The sequence below is a fragment of the Trichoplusia ni genome, chromosome 3, assembly GCF_003590095.1.
Source record: "Trichoplusia ni isolate ovarian cell line Hi5 chromosome 3, tn1, whole genome shotgun sequence".
Taxonomy (NCBI): domain Eukaryota; kingdom Metazoa; phylum Arthropoda; class Insecta; order Lepidoptera; family Noctuidae; genus Trichoplusia; species Trichoplusia ni.
In genome coordinates this window covers 5,936,825-5,954,135 of record NC_039480.1, presented here as the reverse complement: position 1 = coordinate 5,954,135, position 17,311 = coordinate 5,936,825, and the positions used below count along the sequence as shown (strand labels likewise).

Below are 17,311 nucleotides of genomic sequence, written 5' to 3'. Positions count from 1 at the left end.
GCAGACACAAAATCTAAAATTAAAAGTAGTTTTATTTCAATGTCTAACATTCGCGTAATCCTAATAAATCTTATTTATATTTTTCTCTGTGCAAGTGGTTGGATCGATTTATGTATTTATTTATTTTTAATTTTTCTTTTACTTTTTTGTTCATTCTTTTTATTTTTTTCCCCATAGGTACATGATTGATTTTTGAGAAAAATCGTGTGTTTTTTTATATGCAGAACTGAAATGAAATATCTTTAGTATTAATAATTTTAGTTTTTTTTTTGTAATGTTTTATTAATAGTCACATCCTTTAGTTTTTATATTATTTTTTTAAATTAAGTTTTATTTTTAAGATTTTACACTGCAATCCTTTTTTTAATAATTATTTTTTATTATATTTTAAGATTTTTTTTATTGTTTAATATAGGTTTTTAGCAGTATTTTAGTATCAGTACTTGTATAAGCAGTTTTGAATGCGAGATAGTGTTACATTGGTGCGTGGATTCGAACCTTTGACTTGGCAGTCCAATATTAACGTATGTACTTACAAAAACGATAAAAAAACATGAGTTAACATATATTGATAAAAATCTTCAGAGTTACAAGTCAAACTCAGAACCTCCTTTTTTTAACTTTCTGTATTAAACCAACACTTTTCTGAAGACCACATCCAAATTGCTTGAGCCAAACGCGAGATAATCGCGGACAAACGTACATACACACAATCGAACTGAGAACCTCCTATTTTTAAAGTCGCTTAAATATGACATGACTTTGTCTCGCTTCCAGGACTGCAAGAGTTACTATATATTTTTAAATGAACTACACTATTTTAGAAACGCTACTCAAATCGAAGATGTCCTCACATTTTAAGGTGCAATGTTACTAGAAAGTATATATGTAATAATAATATATCCTGGGACAACTCTCACACGGTTATCTGATCCCAAGCTAAGCAGAGCTTGTGTTATGGTAACCAGACAACTGATAAACTTACTTATATATTTCTAAATACATACATATTATAGATAAATTACACCCAGACACAGAACAAATGATCATTCTCATCACAAAAACATTTGTCCTGGGCGGAAATCGAACCCACGACCTCTGGTATAGCAGTCAGGGTCACTAACCACTAGACCAACAGGCCCCCGTATTTAAGTCTTTTTCTTAATTTACAACCTTATTAAAAATTTATTTAAAGACTAGCTGTTGCCCGCGACTTCGTCCGTGTGGTTAGAAGATATAAGTTATGATTTATACCTGCCCTGTTTTTTTCACATTTTCCATTGTATCTTCGCTCCTATTAGTCGCAGCGTGATGGTATATAGCCTAAAACCTTCCTAGATGAATGGTCTAACCAATTTGAACCAGTAGTTCCTGAGATTAGCGCGTTCAAACAAACAAACTCTTCAGCTTTATATATTAGTACTAGCTTTTCGCCCGCGTCGAGGTCGGTTATATCGCGTTTCCAAGAGAACTCTTCAAAATTTCGGGATAAAAACTATCCTATTCTTTTTCAAGGTCAACTCTATCTCTGTATCAAATTTCATTAAAATCAGTTCAGTGGTTTAGACGTGAAAGCGTAACAGACAGACAGACAGAGTTACTTTCGCATTTATAATATTAGTAGGGATAGATAGTTGTCTCTTGTTTAAAAATATATAATTCGACGTGTATTCTGCGTCCTAATGGACCTATTACCGAGACTTTTAAAGCCTCAAGCCAGAGGTTTCTCTCTTCCATAAGACTTTCTCGTAACTTTGCATCTTAAAGTGGTGTAACTTGAAGGTGTCTCAAATTTGAGTGGTTGTTTATATGAAGCCTGGTATTTTGAGTGAGAATGACTTTTTATTGAATATTGGTGCTAGTTTAAATTTCTTTGACATTTTTTTTAATATTTTTGACAATCGGAAATTTAATTATTTTTAGAAAAGTGTATTATGTATGTAGCAAAGGCGTTGCAATAGCAAAATATGAAGTGTAATAATTATTGCTATGATGGGATGATAATTATTTTTAAAAGGATTCATTCACAATTGCATAAAGAATTTAAGTGTGAATGAACCGTTTTTTTAATAATTAAGTAAAGTAATAATTAAATTAAATAAGTAAGTTAAGAAAATTGTTAATAAATATTGGAAAGGTAACAGCAATAATTTTAAAATTATGCATTGCAATTGTCTTTGTTCTGCTTTTGCTAGGTACTTTTTTCTAAATTCCAGGCTTTATACGTTTCTAGACGTTTTATAAAAAGTCTCAAATTTCTAGGATATTTAATGTAATACTAATTTTCGTTTTTAGCTGCGGCACAACTATTCTCCAACTGTGAATCGGATATCTACTAAATAATTGAATTTTATCATCCATGACTTGTTAATATAAGAGAAAAACTTGTTAAAAATAGGAAAAAAGTATAAGATTCAGTTTTTTGTGTCTCAATAATTTGTTTATTATTAGTTTTCTGTCTTTTGAGAGAAATAGCATAAGATATTGTTAATTTTTGTGGAAATTCTGTATTTTGTAAGAAAACAACACCCTGTGCTCGTAATTTTATACAAATGGTGTTGTATTCTTAGTGAAAGTGATAGATTTTTTTTTTATGAAAATTTATGTTAATAATACTAAAGAAAATCGACATATTTGTTGTGATAGACATTAGTTTATTTCTTTATTGAGATCAAAAATATTGAATCAATAAATTGGCACAATTTAACAGTATTATAATGATTACTTTTAAACTTTAAAGTTACTAATTAACAACGGGGTTTAAATAGATCGGTTGTATTTTAACTGTTTTTGGTAACTCTTGCTAATTTTTCAAAATAAAGGTAGTTAACATAAACCTTAATGATGCAACGGTTTAATCGCATTTTAAAATATAACTGATCTGTTTAATCCCGTTTTAAATCGGCATTTATTTTAAAAGTATAATTTTAAGGCTATTTCTATTCTATCAGTATTCTTTTAACCGACTGCGCCAGAATGAGGGATGTCTGAAATGCAATGAAATCATTTATTCTGTAATTAGGATATATCATCACCTTTACATGTCTGTTTTGAGAACGCTGGAGTCGACATTTCCTATCTGACTACCCTGAGAAGAAATGTCGAAACAAACTCAGGAGTCGCGGTCTCTTTTAAAGTCCAGACAATTTTGAGTGAACCTAGTATTGATTCCCGATTCTGTAAAACATGAAGTATGGAAATGATCTTTATTATAAAATATGTAGTAAGCGGATAATATTAACATTTATATGCCAATAATATTGCAATCTCCCTCACTCTTATCAATTTAGAAAAGGATGTTAAATAACGAGCTTACACAAACAAAACATCAAAATCAAGACGTTAAGTGTCCATATTCAATTTAAGAAGTTTAAGACCATATGACCTAGGACTGGAGACCCTAAGGGTGTTGAGAAATGCATACTATGTCAGCTTAATTAAAGTTAACTAAAACTAGCTATTGCCCGCGAGCCCGCCCGTTTCAAATCAAAAATGGTCCCATGGGAACACAAAATCGAGATAGAAACTATCCTGAGCTAATCCTGTTTATAAACTATCTGTGTACCAAGTTTCGTCTAAATCTGTTTAGTGGTTTTCGCGTGAAAGAGGAACAATCATACATACAAACTTTCGCGTTTATAATATTAGTAGGATAATAAAATGGATTTTATAAGGAGGCTAAAATTTTATGATTATAATTTAGGTTTTGTCAGTAATTTAACTAAATTTGTTAAGATTAAGACGTGGTTTCTTCTAGGGAATCTAATTTTTGGCTATTTGTTATCTAATGACTATAAAAAGAATTAAAAGTAACTACTACGGTGCTACGAATATTCGTAGCCTCACGGATTTTAGCTCTACGGATAATCATGGTTATATATAAAAAAACGGCATACGACTTAGGAGAAGAAAGTTGTCCTTCAAAAAACCTAGAAAAAATAAAACCGAGTGTTTTTGTAACACCTTGTATAACAACTAAAAAAGAAAACATAATTATTAAAAGGTTTTTAGCAACTAAAAATACGTAAAACCCCGGTGTTAACGAAATATAAAACTAATATTTTCACTTTTATATCAAAAACATAGAATTTGGAGTTAAATATTTATAAATTTCTCGTTAATATTAAATATATGAATTTTATTGTAGCTTTATATAAAATTGGCTTTTTATATTATAATATATATTTAAATATATAATATATTGTTATTTGGTTATATAAAATAAATTTTTATATATTTATGAATCTTCGGCCATATTAAAACCTATTGGGTTCAAAACTCAAAAAAATACGATTTTAAAAAAATACTTGTCAATGTAAAAGAACGATTTTAAAAAACAATTTAGGCAAAAATGTAGGTAGTTTAGTTTATTTCTAGATATGTTACAACCAATATCTAGAAATTCTCTAGTTAAAATTGAATCGGTAAATTTAAATTTTAGCTAAATCAAATATACACTTCAGAAAGGCATATTCTGTTGTAATTTATATTTATAATATTCTTTACATTAAATAACGTTATTAAACAAAACCGAGACTAGAATATATTATAAATAGTTAACTTATAATATAATAAACTTAAAATACACACATAAAATAGATAAATAACACCCAGACACAACATAGTATAATTTTTGTCCTTGGGCGGGAATAGAACCTACGACCTCCGACTTAGCAGTCAGAGTTACTAACCACTAGACCAACAAAATCTCATCTGTGAATATACACGGTGATTTTTTTGTTGTCTTACAAAAGCAGCCCAGTTCATGTATCCGACGTAAAATATTATTATTACTTATTATTACTTTACTTTATTGCACATAAATACACACACTTAAAATACCCCTAGGCGCGATTATTTATTTTTTTATCATCAACTAAGATAATAAGTACGAAGAAAAATTAAACAAGAGAAATCTGAAATATACTCTTAAAAATGATAAAAAAGCCTCCGCCCGCGCCCCTCACCATTGTTACAAGGCTCGGGCCGCGCTCGCAATAGAGCTGTGTTTCTAAAAAACTACGAATTGCATCATAATATTGAATAAAAATTGCTTTTTAAATTTATTCAAATCTCATAAAAACCTATTTTTTTATCATGAACGTGTTCTAGTCATTGGATACATGAATTGGGCTGCTTTTGTAAGACGACAAAAAAATCACGGTGTATATTATATTATATTAGCTGACCCGTCTCTCATTAATTAAAAGTTATTTATCAAATAAATATGGTCTATGAGACGTACAAATAATGTAGCTATCTATTGGTAAAAGAATTTCAAAAATCGGTTCAGTAAATTTTGAGATTACTCCCTGCAATATCACACAAACACGGTTTTATTTAATACACGTTTAACATAATATTAAAAAAAAACCTTATATCAAAAGCCGTCCTTCTATTTGTTTATGTAAATACTTTTCCCTATTATATTAAAAATAGCTGAAATTAAAAAGTTATATTGACTAAAATTATCTCATACATACCGCAGAGACTGATTGTGTATGGTTTTAAGTGTATTTGAAAATAACTAGAAAAATCATATTATAACATTTTACCTACTTGCTAAAGAAGCAGAGTATTTTGACCAATCAATGACAACTCCACATCCGTTACGATAGGAAATCTTCTATTCACGGGCCTCTCCGCCAAATTCCCTGCCATTCCAACTAGTTCCGCTCAAATCCGCACGACTCCGCATCAGTGGAAATAGTGAAGAAAAGTTTATCTAATATATAAAATTCCCGTGTCACGATGTTAGTTACCGTACTCCTCTGAAACGGCTTTACCGATTTTTACCAAATTTTATATGCGTATTCAGTAGGTCTGAGAATAGAACAACATCTATTTTTCGAACCCCTAAGGGTTAAGGGCTGATCACACAAAAAAAAATGTTTTTATTTTTATATAATGTGGCATTAAAAATACATACAACTAGGAATAATTTAATAGGCAAAAGAACGTTTGCTAGGTCAGCTAGTATCAATAGAAAATTGTCTATTCTCGGGCCTCCGCCTTGTTCCGCTCCACTCCTCGCATCCTGAAGGCTTTAGAAGCTTACTTCTAGCTTTTCTTTAATAATAATGTATTTATAAACTTAAAAACGTGGGGTCCATGAAATTGCATTTTTTTTTCTTATTATTAATAACTAACTTATATTATTAATGTTCTTAAATCTCTATACTTAAGTTTTTTAATTTTTTGAAAGTAAAAGTATGAATTTTTGAAAAAAAATAACAGAAATCAAATCAACATTTGACAGTTCAAAAATCGTGAATTTCTATACGTTAAAAATATATTCTTTTCATATCGTCACTATTTGACATAACAAAAAAATCTAAAAAAATAAACCAGTCATACTTATTTTGATTAAATCAAAATATTGATATTGATTTGGTGATTAATTTAAAAACATTTATTATTATATTATTCTTATTTTGAATGTATAGAGGCTTGTCTATTAAAGTAATATTATTTCTGGTGTAGAAGGGCTGTCTCTAGCCCATGTAGCGACCGTGTGAAAATATTGCCCCACCGCTCCTTGGCCTCTAGCAAACGCGCTTTCATAATAAAATGGGTGCTAAGTACAAGTGCCGTTTGTCTGGCCGCTTAAGGGTGATTACTCCATGTTAGTCATCATCATCATCCTAGCGTATGTTGGGATCGGCTTCCAGTCTAACCGGATTCAGCTATGTATAGTCACCGGCACGGATCTTGAGCGCTGACCTTCTCCTGCGCAGAAGTGATTTTTTGTGTCCCTTTTGCGGTATGAAGTGAGGCGCGGGGCGGATAAAGTGCAGTGATTGTCCCGCAGCGCATCGCGTCATAGCCCTCCCGACCGGATTTCAACCGCTCGTGATTGGTTGAAATTCTTTGCTGCAGTTGCATGCATCACAAAACGTCGAGTACGCAGAATTGATTGGCGTTTTATTTTACGATGCGCAAAGCGATCCCCACTCTTCCACCGAGCTTTCAAGATCTGTGCCGATAACTATACCAGTGTTTAACAAGGAGCGACTGCCTATCTGACCTCCTCAACCCAGTTACCTGGGCAACACGATACCCCTTAGTTTGACTGGTTGTAAGACTGTCTAGCTTCTGACTACCTGTAACGACTGTCAATGATGTATGAATAACAGTCGGGACCCACAATTTAACGTGCCTTCCGAAACACGGAGGAACTCGTTATGACAAAGATGGTCATATACGGACCAACCGCGTCAAGCGTCAAACCTGTGATCGATTCACTTATGCAGTTACAACTTGGGCACCGGACGCACATGGTTCCTAAATCTCCAGATGGTATACAAATCTATGTTACTGGAGGTCTCTTTACGCTGGTCCCTACGACGCCTCTGAATTTGCTCTGCTCCGTTTCCACAACCATTATAATATTACTTTTAAGACGTGGGATAGGCCTCTTATACGGTAATATACAGGGTGGTAGGGACGTCATACCGATCCCGTGGTCCAAGGGTTCTGGACATGATTCCAGACCCCCCTGCGTTGGAATTTTTCATCGGATCCACCCTGTATAAAACATAACGTATTTTAATGATTACTTTCTTTAATATCTTTGTATAAATTGGGTGCTAATTTTCTTGGAAAAATATTTTTTTATTTTTGTGTTTAGTATATTTTTTTTAATCATGACATTTTATTTTTTTAAGTTGTGTGTTTTAGTATTGCTTTTAATTTTTAAATGTGTGGTTGAGTAATAGAGGGTTTTTTTAACGTTGTTTGATTTGACTGTGTGCTATAGCGCAAAATTTTGTTTATTAATTATAATTATTATTTTGCGCCCGAAGAACTAAGTTTGAGTAAGATATAAACCCAATATTTAAATATGAATATTCAAAAGAGCCAAATTCGTATAAATATCACTTCGGTAATGGCGCCCTACCGTGGGGCAACTCACAAGCGTGGTGATCAATGCTCGTTCTCTGTATGAGAGGCCTGCAGTGGGACAGTTACAGGCTGGTGTTATAAAGCCCTATATATATACAGGATGTTTTTAAATTACGCACAAGATAAACGCGTTTATTGCCCGTCTATTGACCGTAGACAAATTTTAAACCTTCCTATGATCTGTTAATTAAAAAATCCGAAACGCAAAACCAGTTAACTTAAATCAATTTAAATATTTAACTGTTTTCCGAGTTACAAACGCGACTTAAAATAAGACGCACTTACATGTCCCTATGTTTCTTCATCTTTAAGTGGCTGACACTTAAGGGCGTCTCAAATATAAGCGTTGTTTCCTTATTCGGTCATTACAGTAACGTATTTAAATATTAAAGTTAAGTAAAATTAAACTGCACTCAAGTTAAGACGCTCTTAAGACAGAGTAAGTTAAGGGTTAATTCTTGAGTGAAGATTTTTGTAGTATAATTAATAATAGAATTAAGTGATTATGAATGTCTAATAATAATCGAAATAAAATAGGTTTTTACTGATTTTTTTGTATGTTTATTACTAAATAAACATTGTTTAAATATTGGCTTCAATCATGTGGCTAAAAGTGGCTATACACGGTGATTTTTAGTCGTCTTACAAAAGCAGCCCAGTTCATGTGTCCGACATAAAACACCCCTAGGCGCGATTATTTTTTTTTATCATCAACTAAGATAATAAGTACGAAGAAAATTAAACAAGAGAAATCTGAAATATACTCTTAAAAATGATAAAAACGCCGCCGCCCGCGCCCCTCACCATTGTTACAAGGCTCGGACCGCGCTCGCAACAGAGCTGTGTTTCTAAAAAACTACGAATTGCATCATAATATTGAAAAAAAATTGCATTTAATTTTTTTTCAAATCTAATAAATACCTATTTTTTTATCATGAACGTGTTCTAGTCGTTGGATACATGAACTGGGCTGCTTTTGTAAGACGACTAAAAAATCACCGTGTATAATCAACTTCATACCACATTGAACATTATTACAGCAAATGTTAAAAACTTCAAAAAAGGTTATAAACTTTTTGTATATTTTTCATAACAATTGCTGTTGCTGTTTATCATATCGTTTCGTTAAAATATAGTAATTGTGAGGACTACCCACATTTGCAACGTTTTCAACAAAAGTGGGTAGTTCAATTTTTTCAATTTTGTATGTAAAAGTGACTTAACAAAAATGTATGACGATATGTATCGTGATATTTAAAAATAAATGTTTAAACGATGTTTTTATGTAAAGGTTCAAAATAAAAGATTCTAACGACTCATCAGAATCCATTTAGACTTTTATGAGTTATGGCGTACTAATTAAACTAACATACGTAGATAGATTAAAATAAACCTTTTACTAAATAAACATTGTTTAAATATTTCAAAGCTAAAAACAGTCGCTTACCAAATGCTAAAATAAATTTAGGTTAGGCACAATTGAATGTTGTAATCATAAGTATTATAAATCGGTCAATTATTGATAAAAATTGAAAGTATACGCCGACGTGACTAAAGGACTTTTTGACTAAATCGTTACACGTATAAAATTGACTTCAATTGTACGTCTAAAACTTTTCGACTAAAAGTGACTTCAATTGTTTGTCTATAAATGTTTGACTAAAAGAGTATTTTTATTCGAAAACTCCTTTGAAAATCGTTGGTTTGTTGATTTGATATTGGATGGTTAATAGTTAATGCAATTAACGAATTTATGTCGAAAATTTAATTATAAATGGATGTGACTATTATATCTTTAGATAGGTGTAATTTGATAGGAAAAAGAAGAAGTCGGTAAAGTCAGCTTCACACAGATTATGAAATTATACATATCAATGGTTTTTAAATACATATCTTTTTTGATAACGATTCGAGATTGACATGCTTTTTTTGTTATTAATAATTGAAATAGGTGAAAATATTAACATTGGATCGATTTTAAATTAAATATGAATGTAGTTAAAAATGCTGCTTGGTTAGATATGATTCGGTAAGCCTATAAAGAATCTAAAATAAATATTTCTGGACCATTTTTAAAATTTTAAATAAACGAATTTTCTAAACATCGTGTGAAGTCTGACCGGCACCTCGCTTTGGTTAGTCAAAACTTCAGTTAAAAATTACAGTTAAATTTAACAGTAAACATAAGTAACTCCCCTCTGTCATAGACACACATACAGATCGGTGTTGCCGTAATGAAACAAACAAGAAAATAAATACATAATTAATAATTAACCACCTATATAACATTATGGTATGCAATAAAGAATTAAATTGAAAAACAGAGGTTATCATATACTTGCGTTATCTAATATATAAAAAGCTTTATTTTCAAAAACAAATATGTACTATAAGTAAGGCCAACGAGACGAGATAAAGAATGTGAAAAAACTTTCAGGGTTCATAACATTTTTATACGAATAAACTATTATAAAGTTCGAATTTTGACAAAAATGAAAGAATGAACTTGTTCACAACATGGCGGACCAAATGTTGACAACTGCCGTACTGACTGCTCTCTTGTACCACGAATCACATAACGACAGCTGTCATCGAACAACTCACGCCATATATGCGCGTACGAGTGATAAGGACAGGGATAATGATCCCTCGCTATCGCAATGTAACTCAGTAACGGTCCGCTTGTTTACGATTTTATCTCGTCTCGTTGGCCTTACTATAATACTTATAATAATGCGGTTATGACAAGTTTTCGAAAAACTTTGTTTTTTTTTTGAATTTTTTTTGAATTTTTGAAGTTTTGATAAATCAACGCATTTTTTATTACATGACAATGTTACAGTTGAAATATGTATGTTTCGATGTATTTGTATTATTATTATATGTGATAAAAATACAAATTTATATGTTTTTTTTATTATTCATTGAGAAAAATTGTCTTTTTACCGCCTCAACTTATTCTTTTTCTCTTATATTACTATTAAATAGTATATTTAGAAAATAATAATTTCTTCCTTTTTATATATTTTCTTAGCAATAGACATATTTTTCTCAATGAGAACCCTTCGCGAAAATGCAACACAGACGGTCGTTTTATTTTAGTTTTTTTTTGTTTAATTATATTTTTATATAAAATTTAAATTATTTTTGCCAAACCATAGACTACAGCTGCGTTTATCTTGTCTGTGCTGCCTTTTTGGCGACGGTTGTAGGTTTTTGTTTATTTCCCTCTTTTTTTTCAACGACCGTCTTTATTTTATTAACGTGTTGCATTTTCTCTTTCTTTCCCCATATCCGGTGATCGACGATGGACCACACAAACTAATCACCAATATAAAATCGACCTCACCGACACAATACACAAACATTGAATTAATCGCTACTCGAAAATGGTGATCTAACATTTGAAAAATGGCGATGATATGAACTGAAATCAACATGATGATGATTTGAATCAACAAAAAATTCCAATGAGTAATTGCTGCAATAATTCTTATCATAACAAATAAAATGTGATGACTTATTTTCAATAACTTGTGGAAAACTTCAATGTTTTCAACAAAACAAAAATCGTCTTATTAAAATCAACAATTACATGTCACCAAAACAAACAATCGAAACAAACCTCTAAACACCAATCACCGCCAAACAACATCTATCTCACCAAAATCACCACCGCTACAACAAAATGGCGTCGCAACAGCTACTTCAGCGCGGCGACTCCCGCTCAGACGGACAGCTACATGGACAGCGACTTGTTCGAGCAGATCCGCGCCTTCGAGCCGGACGGCTTGGACGACTTCGATATCTACAGCAACATGAGCATGAAGTGAGGTATGTATATGTACGTGTGTACTTAACCGACTGCGAGATAAAGGAGGGTTGTGTGTTGTTGAAGACTCAAGACAGTTTGAGAATAAAAATTGTTGGGCTTAATTGTTAGGTTAAAGGAAGGTTATGTGCTTAAAAGAATGTTTGTCTGAGAGGATTGCCCGACTAGTTGCAGACCCAACCGGAGACCATAATCACGCGGCAGTGAGATTTTTTGAGTTCGACTCATGATCACACTGGTCCGTCGGTTGGTCAGCTCCTGATTAAGGACTCCGGTTGGGTCCGAAACTAGTCGGGCGATCCCGATAAATAAGTATGAATAACCGGACGAAGCTTGGTCTCAAATGAAAAAAGTTCAGTCTAGGTTCAACATACCTGTACCTTTTGAGGTCAGTGACAAAATCATACGCCCTCTACCAAAAAGAAGAAAATCAGGCATTTTTAACATTAAGAGAATTATAACGAAATGACGTAAATTAATGTTTTTATAGAGAATTCGTAAGTTAAGTAGGTCTACCAGACGGATGACATCGGTTCAGGATAGAATAGTCCAGATAAAAATGCTCTCCCATTTTCCCCAAACCAGTGCCCTATAGGGGGTCACTAAGAAAATCTAGGTTTAGTCAAAAAAAATCAGATTCCAGAAATTTCAGACTAGTTTAAAATGCCAGATTCGACTACTGCCTAGCCTAGTAGATAGCTTTTACCTACCCTATTATAATGACATTATTTAGTTTATTTTAAAATGGGTTTATTTTTCGAAAAATATTTTAATATTAACGATTTTTTTTTATTTTCCCTTTTTCAGGTGACAAATGTAACCACGAAATTATACCTTTTTTAGTACGTAAGCTAGATCGTATCGAGTCAATTGTTTATTATAAAATTGTAATTGCTATATTTTTAGTTTAATTATGTGCCATAGGAAATATATGGGAATGACCACTGTTTTATAATACGCTGAATTGGGCCTCTAGATTATTTTTATTAAGAAAAACTACTCCCGCACTAAGGAATTTAATCTTTGTGTCGTTTCACAAACATACAAATCATTTGCACAAGACACCCAGACTCAGGACAAGCATTCGTGGATCACACAAATGCTTGTCTTACGCGGGGTTCGAACCCGCGACACGAAGTGCTCAGTGGATTTGGCGTGGTGACCTCAACCACTCGGCTATCCGTGCAGTCAAGTAAGTTGCGATTCTCCAAGCTATAACGCAGACGAATCCAGGGGAATAAATGATATGTTATATGATCTAGGGCTGCAAAAATCTTCGCGGTCGTTCGCATCGCGTTCCCGTGATCTCAGGAACAAGGGAAGGGTGAAGCACTCCGGTGGTTTTAGCCGGTAAGAGTCCGGCACACCTCTCCGCCTTCCCCAGGGCGGAGAAAGTCCATGAGGATTTGCCCGGGTAAAAAAAGGCCTGCGAAAACCTGTCATTATATTCGTTTTAAAGGATGAATAAACGAAATTTGATAGAATAGAAACGTATTTCAGTTTGCTAAATGAAAACATTCTTCTATAAATCTGAAATGATCTCACTGGAACATAAAATCGGGATTAAAAACTCTTCTATGTTAATCCTGGTTATAAACTATCTGTGTACAAAATTTAATCCAAATCTGTTGAGTGGTTTTTGTGTGAGAGAGTAAGAAACATCCAAACATACAAACTTTCGCGTTTATAATATTAGTTGCAGTTTAGAGACACCATTTCAGCGTATTATAATAATAGTGTTATTATAATATTTTGTTTAGCAATCAATAAATTCAATTTTATTATTATTTTAGTATAGCCCCTAGATACCTTTGGGCAACCGGCATTTCTTCTATAAAAATATGATTAAAAATGTTCATTTATTATAAATATAAATTTTGTTTTTTATAATTTTAGATTTTGTTTTTCTTCTTATCATTTAATTTTACCCAATGTCTTCGAGATTAATTGTTTTTATATTAATTTTAAAGCTTTATATTATAATTCTTATTAATTGGATATGACTTATAGAAAAATATTTCAAATTACAATAAAAAACAGATTTTAATCTTCTTTCTAACTATGCAAAAACTTTTTGACTTCAGTGAGAAATAATTTGACGGTTAAAAGAAATACCGATTTTGTGTATAAGTAGAAGCAACTTTAAAAAATAAAGCAATATTTCCGGAAAAAAATATTTTTGACAATTTGGTATTTGATAGATTGAAAATATTAATCGACTACGATTTTTTATTTTATTACATAAAAAGAATATTTTACAGTAAGTTAAAATCTTGTGTGACCCGTCTCCGTACAATTTTTTCTATTCATTAAGTATAATTAAATACGTATCCAATATCTTTTGTTAATCTACCTGACTTACTAAATTACCTTATAAAATTTTTAGTCATAACCCTATTGACTAGTTTTTCAAAGAAAGTGGCTTATATTAAATACACGAAATCGGTATTTGAAATCTAACTTGATTTTACCCGACTACAGCAGAAAAAACGGTAGTGTATTTATCCAACATGTATTACAGATAAATTATTAATATCATTGTTTTTGTAAATGTTCAATTTTTTTTACCGGATTTTTACTCGATTGTGTGAAAGGAGGGTTATGTATTTCTCTTCAATGATGATTTATTAATTTAGTTTTTTTATGAAAATTCCCTTTTTAATATGAATTTGTAATTAAATAAAGCTTTATTATAGATTAGTATATGTAACTAAAATGACGATTTCAATAATCATTCTTTGGCCTTTAAATATTTACATACTTTGTTTATTTTGGTTCTTTATAGTATTAAATAATGGTGTGTCTTTTTGTCAAAAAACTCAGTTTAAAAATAAAACGCGATTAAAAACAAAATTAAAGATTTCTAAATGAAATATTACATATCTCTTTTGAATCACTCAAATGTATTGAACTGACAAGTCATAGTCACGTCACTTGACAATTTTTTTTTATAATTCGGTACTACTCCCGCAAAGGAATTTAATCATTGTGTCTTGGATTTCACAAACATTCAAATCACATGCACAATGATACCCAGACACAGGACAAGCATGCGTGGATCACACAAATGCTTGTCCTACGCGGGGATCGGGGAACCCAAGACACAAGGTTTTTAAATTCCTTACCGCGGGAGTCGCTTTTTTTAAGTCTTTGTAATATTGTCTATGATTATTGGAATCGTCTATAAGTTGGTGTTTGTTGTTAAAATCACAAATTTAAATGTAATTCATATTTGGATGTTGTCAATTGTGATAAATGAGGCCTTATAATAACGAAATTTAGATTTAAATGCGCGCGTTTTTTAGACAACATTTTTTTTTCGTATGACTTATGTCTTATCTGACTACAAGAATTCATTAAGACGATATTAAGACTAAAGACTGCACTATAAGGAGCTTGTGGCTATAACTGCACAAATTAATCGATCACAGGTTAAGCTACGCTTGCTACGGTCGGTTCATGCTTCGGAAGTCACTTTAAATTGTAGGTCACGGCTGTTATTTACACATCATTGACAGTCGTTACAGATAGTCAGAAGCTTGAAAGTCAGACAACCAGTCTAACCAAGGGGTATCGTGTTGTCCAGGTAACTGGGTTGAGGAGGTCAGATAGGCAGTCGCTCCTTGTAAAACACTGGTACTTAGCTGAATTTTTTTGCTGCTACAGAAGTGTGACAGCGCAATACACAGCATAGAACGGCATCGCTCTTTATTCAATTTATTATTATCGGATAGAAGGTTTTTTATTCAGTCATAAATTCTTGTTTGTTTTCTATATTTATCCCTTTCCAATTACCTTTGTGAGAAAGGGATGGCATATTACAAAAACTCTATAAATGTTGTCTAATTAATACGTAGCATTAATTTTTGGGCTTAATTAAATGTTAAATTGTCCTTCAGAAGGTTGTGTTTATCAAATTTAAATTACAATTTCTTGAAAAAAAATCAACCTTAGCCCGCCACGAAAATTTTAAAAAATGAATTGAAATTGAATAAAATTCATTGTTTTGACAGTGAGTGTTTCGCCCCGTACTGAATTTCCAATAATTGTGTTGGGTAAATGCTTTCGAGAATGTGAATAGTTTTATGCGAATCATTTGAATCCAATTTCCATTCATTCATCGGCAATTGTAAATAGTTGAATTTCGGCTCAGGCATAACGGGTATATCACATGGCCTATAGATGTTTCAAATCAATTATTAAAAAAATATCGACAGAAACAAGAACATCCTTCATTTTGACGTCGGCTAACACATTTTGACGGAACAGAAACTTGTGTAAAAATTCAAAATGATTTGATAAACACAACATGATTTCCCTTTAATGTATGTATATAGCTTGAACCCTATGAAAATGTTAGCTAAAAAACCTAACCTATACTTAAATTTCTTTAAATTAGCACATCAACGAAAACTACGGATTAGAGTGAGATGCGATTACGGTAAAACCATGAGAGTGACAGAGAAAAGATATATAGATCTATCTTGACGTGCAAGTGTAAGAATAGTTTTCTTGACAGTTGAACAAACAAGAAAAGTGGGTTTATGAAAACGTGGGGATAAAAATTGTTTTTGTTTCACAAAAATAAAAACAAGTTGTGTCTTTAATGAACAGGGACTTTAATGTTAAAGTTTGCAAAAATATTTGACCATATGAAATTTAACGGCCACTTAAATTTGAGTGTCGCTTGGGTGTACAACTTTCGGCCTAATTTAGTCATATTTGGCTAACTTACCCTTCGCATTTAATCTTAATGTAAAATGTATGTGGTGCTTGTAAAAATGTATTTTTTCTATATGGACGGTCGCTTGATAAAGACATGCACAAAGACACCCAGACTCAGGACAAGCATTCGTGGATCACACATGCGTGTCCTACGCGGGGATTGAATCAACACGTCGCGTGCTTGGCGTGTATTTTTCAAAGTTGTTTTTAATGTTACCAAGCGATCGTCTGTATTTATTGTTCATTTAGATCATCTTAATGTTATTGAATGCAAAGGTTTATTGAATGATCTTGTATCTTACCTACAGAATAAATTTTACGTAGGCGTCAGAGACGATTAAAATTATGGTTTGTTTGATTCGTACCTGAAACTTCCATTTTGGATTGAGTCACACCAACTATAGCGGATTTTGGTTTGATCAAACCACATACGAGTTTGATCAAACGGTTTGATCATCTTTGTGTCTCAGTAAGTCTTAACTGACAAAATGAGAGTTAAAACTAACATAATGACTTCAGCTATCACATATTTTTAATTAGTGGCCATATTATATATCTCGCAATACGACAGATATTGACAGCAAAACATGCACAATAATTGCCGAAACATTATCAACTTGTATTACGTATATAAATTTGCAAAAAACAGCAATCATTGCGCAAATTTTGCTTTCAATTGCTATTGAATTTGCGAAATACGTAATACAACTGCGGGCATAGACAACTCACGTACTTGTACACGTATACGTAGCTTAAATCTTTGCAAATATATCTATGGTAAGCCCATTCTTGAAATATATTGACTAATACTAATTTTTACTGATTTTAAACAAATTAAATAAAATATTT

The 17,311-nt window shown here is 32.0% G+C and overlaps 1 protein-coding gene across 6 annotated transcripts in view; it reads left to right on the top strand.

Annotated features, from left to right (window-relative positions):
• Positions 1-12,591, top strand: part of LOC113509063 (signal transducer and activator of transcription 5B) — a 46,461-nt gene extending 33,870 nt beyond the window's left edge. For 4 of the 6 annotated variants that reach the window (XM_026892338.1, XM_026892335.1, XM_026892337.1 and 1 more), the window contains exons 21-22: positions 11,609-11,739; positions 12,545-12,591. In XM_026892338.1, coding sequence (XP_026748139.1) covers positions 11,609-11,738 — 130 coding nt within the window. In that variant the 3' untranslated portion in view covers position 11,739; positions 12,545-12,591. Of the gene's footprint in view, positions 1-177; positions 273-11,608; positions 11,740-12,544 lie in introns of those variants that run through there. The other 2 variants (XM_026892340.1, XM_026892339.1) reach the window with 1 other exon arrangement.
• Positions 12,592-17,311: the final 4,720 nt, after the last annotated feature.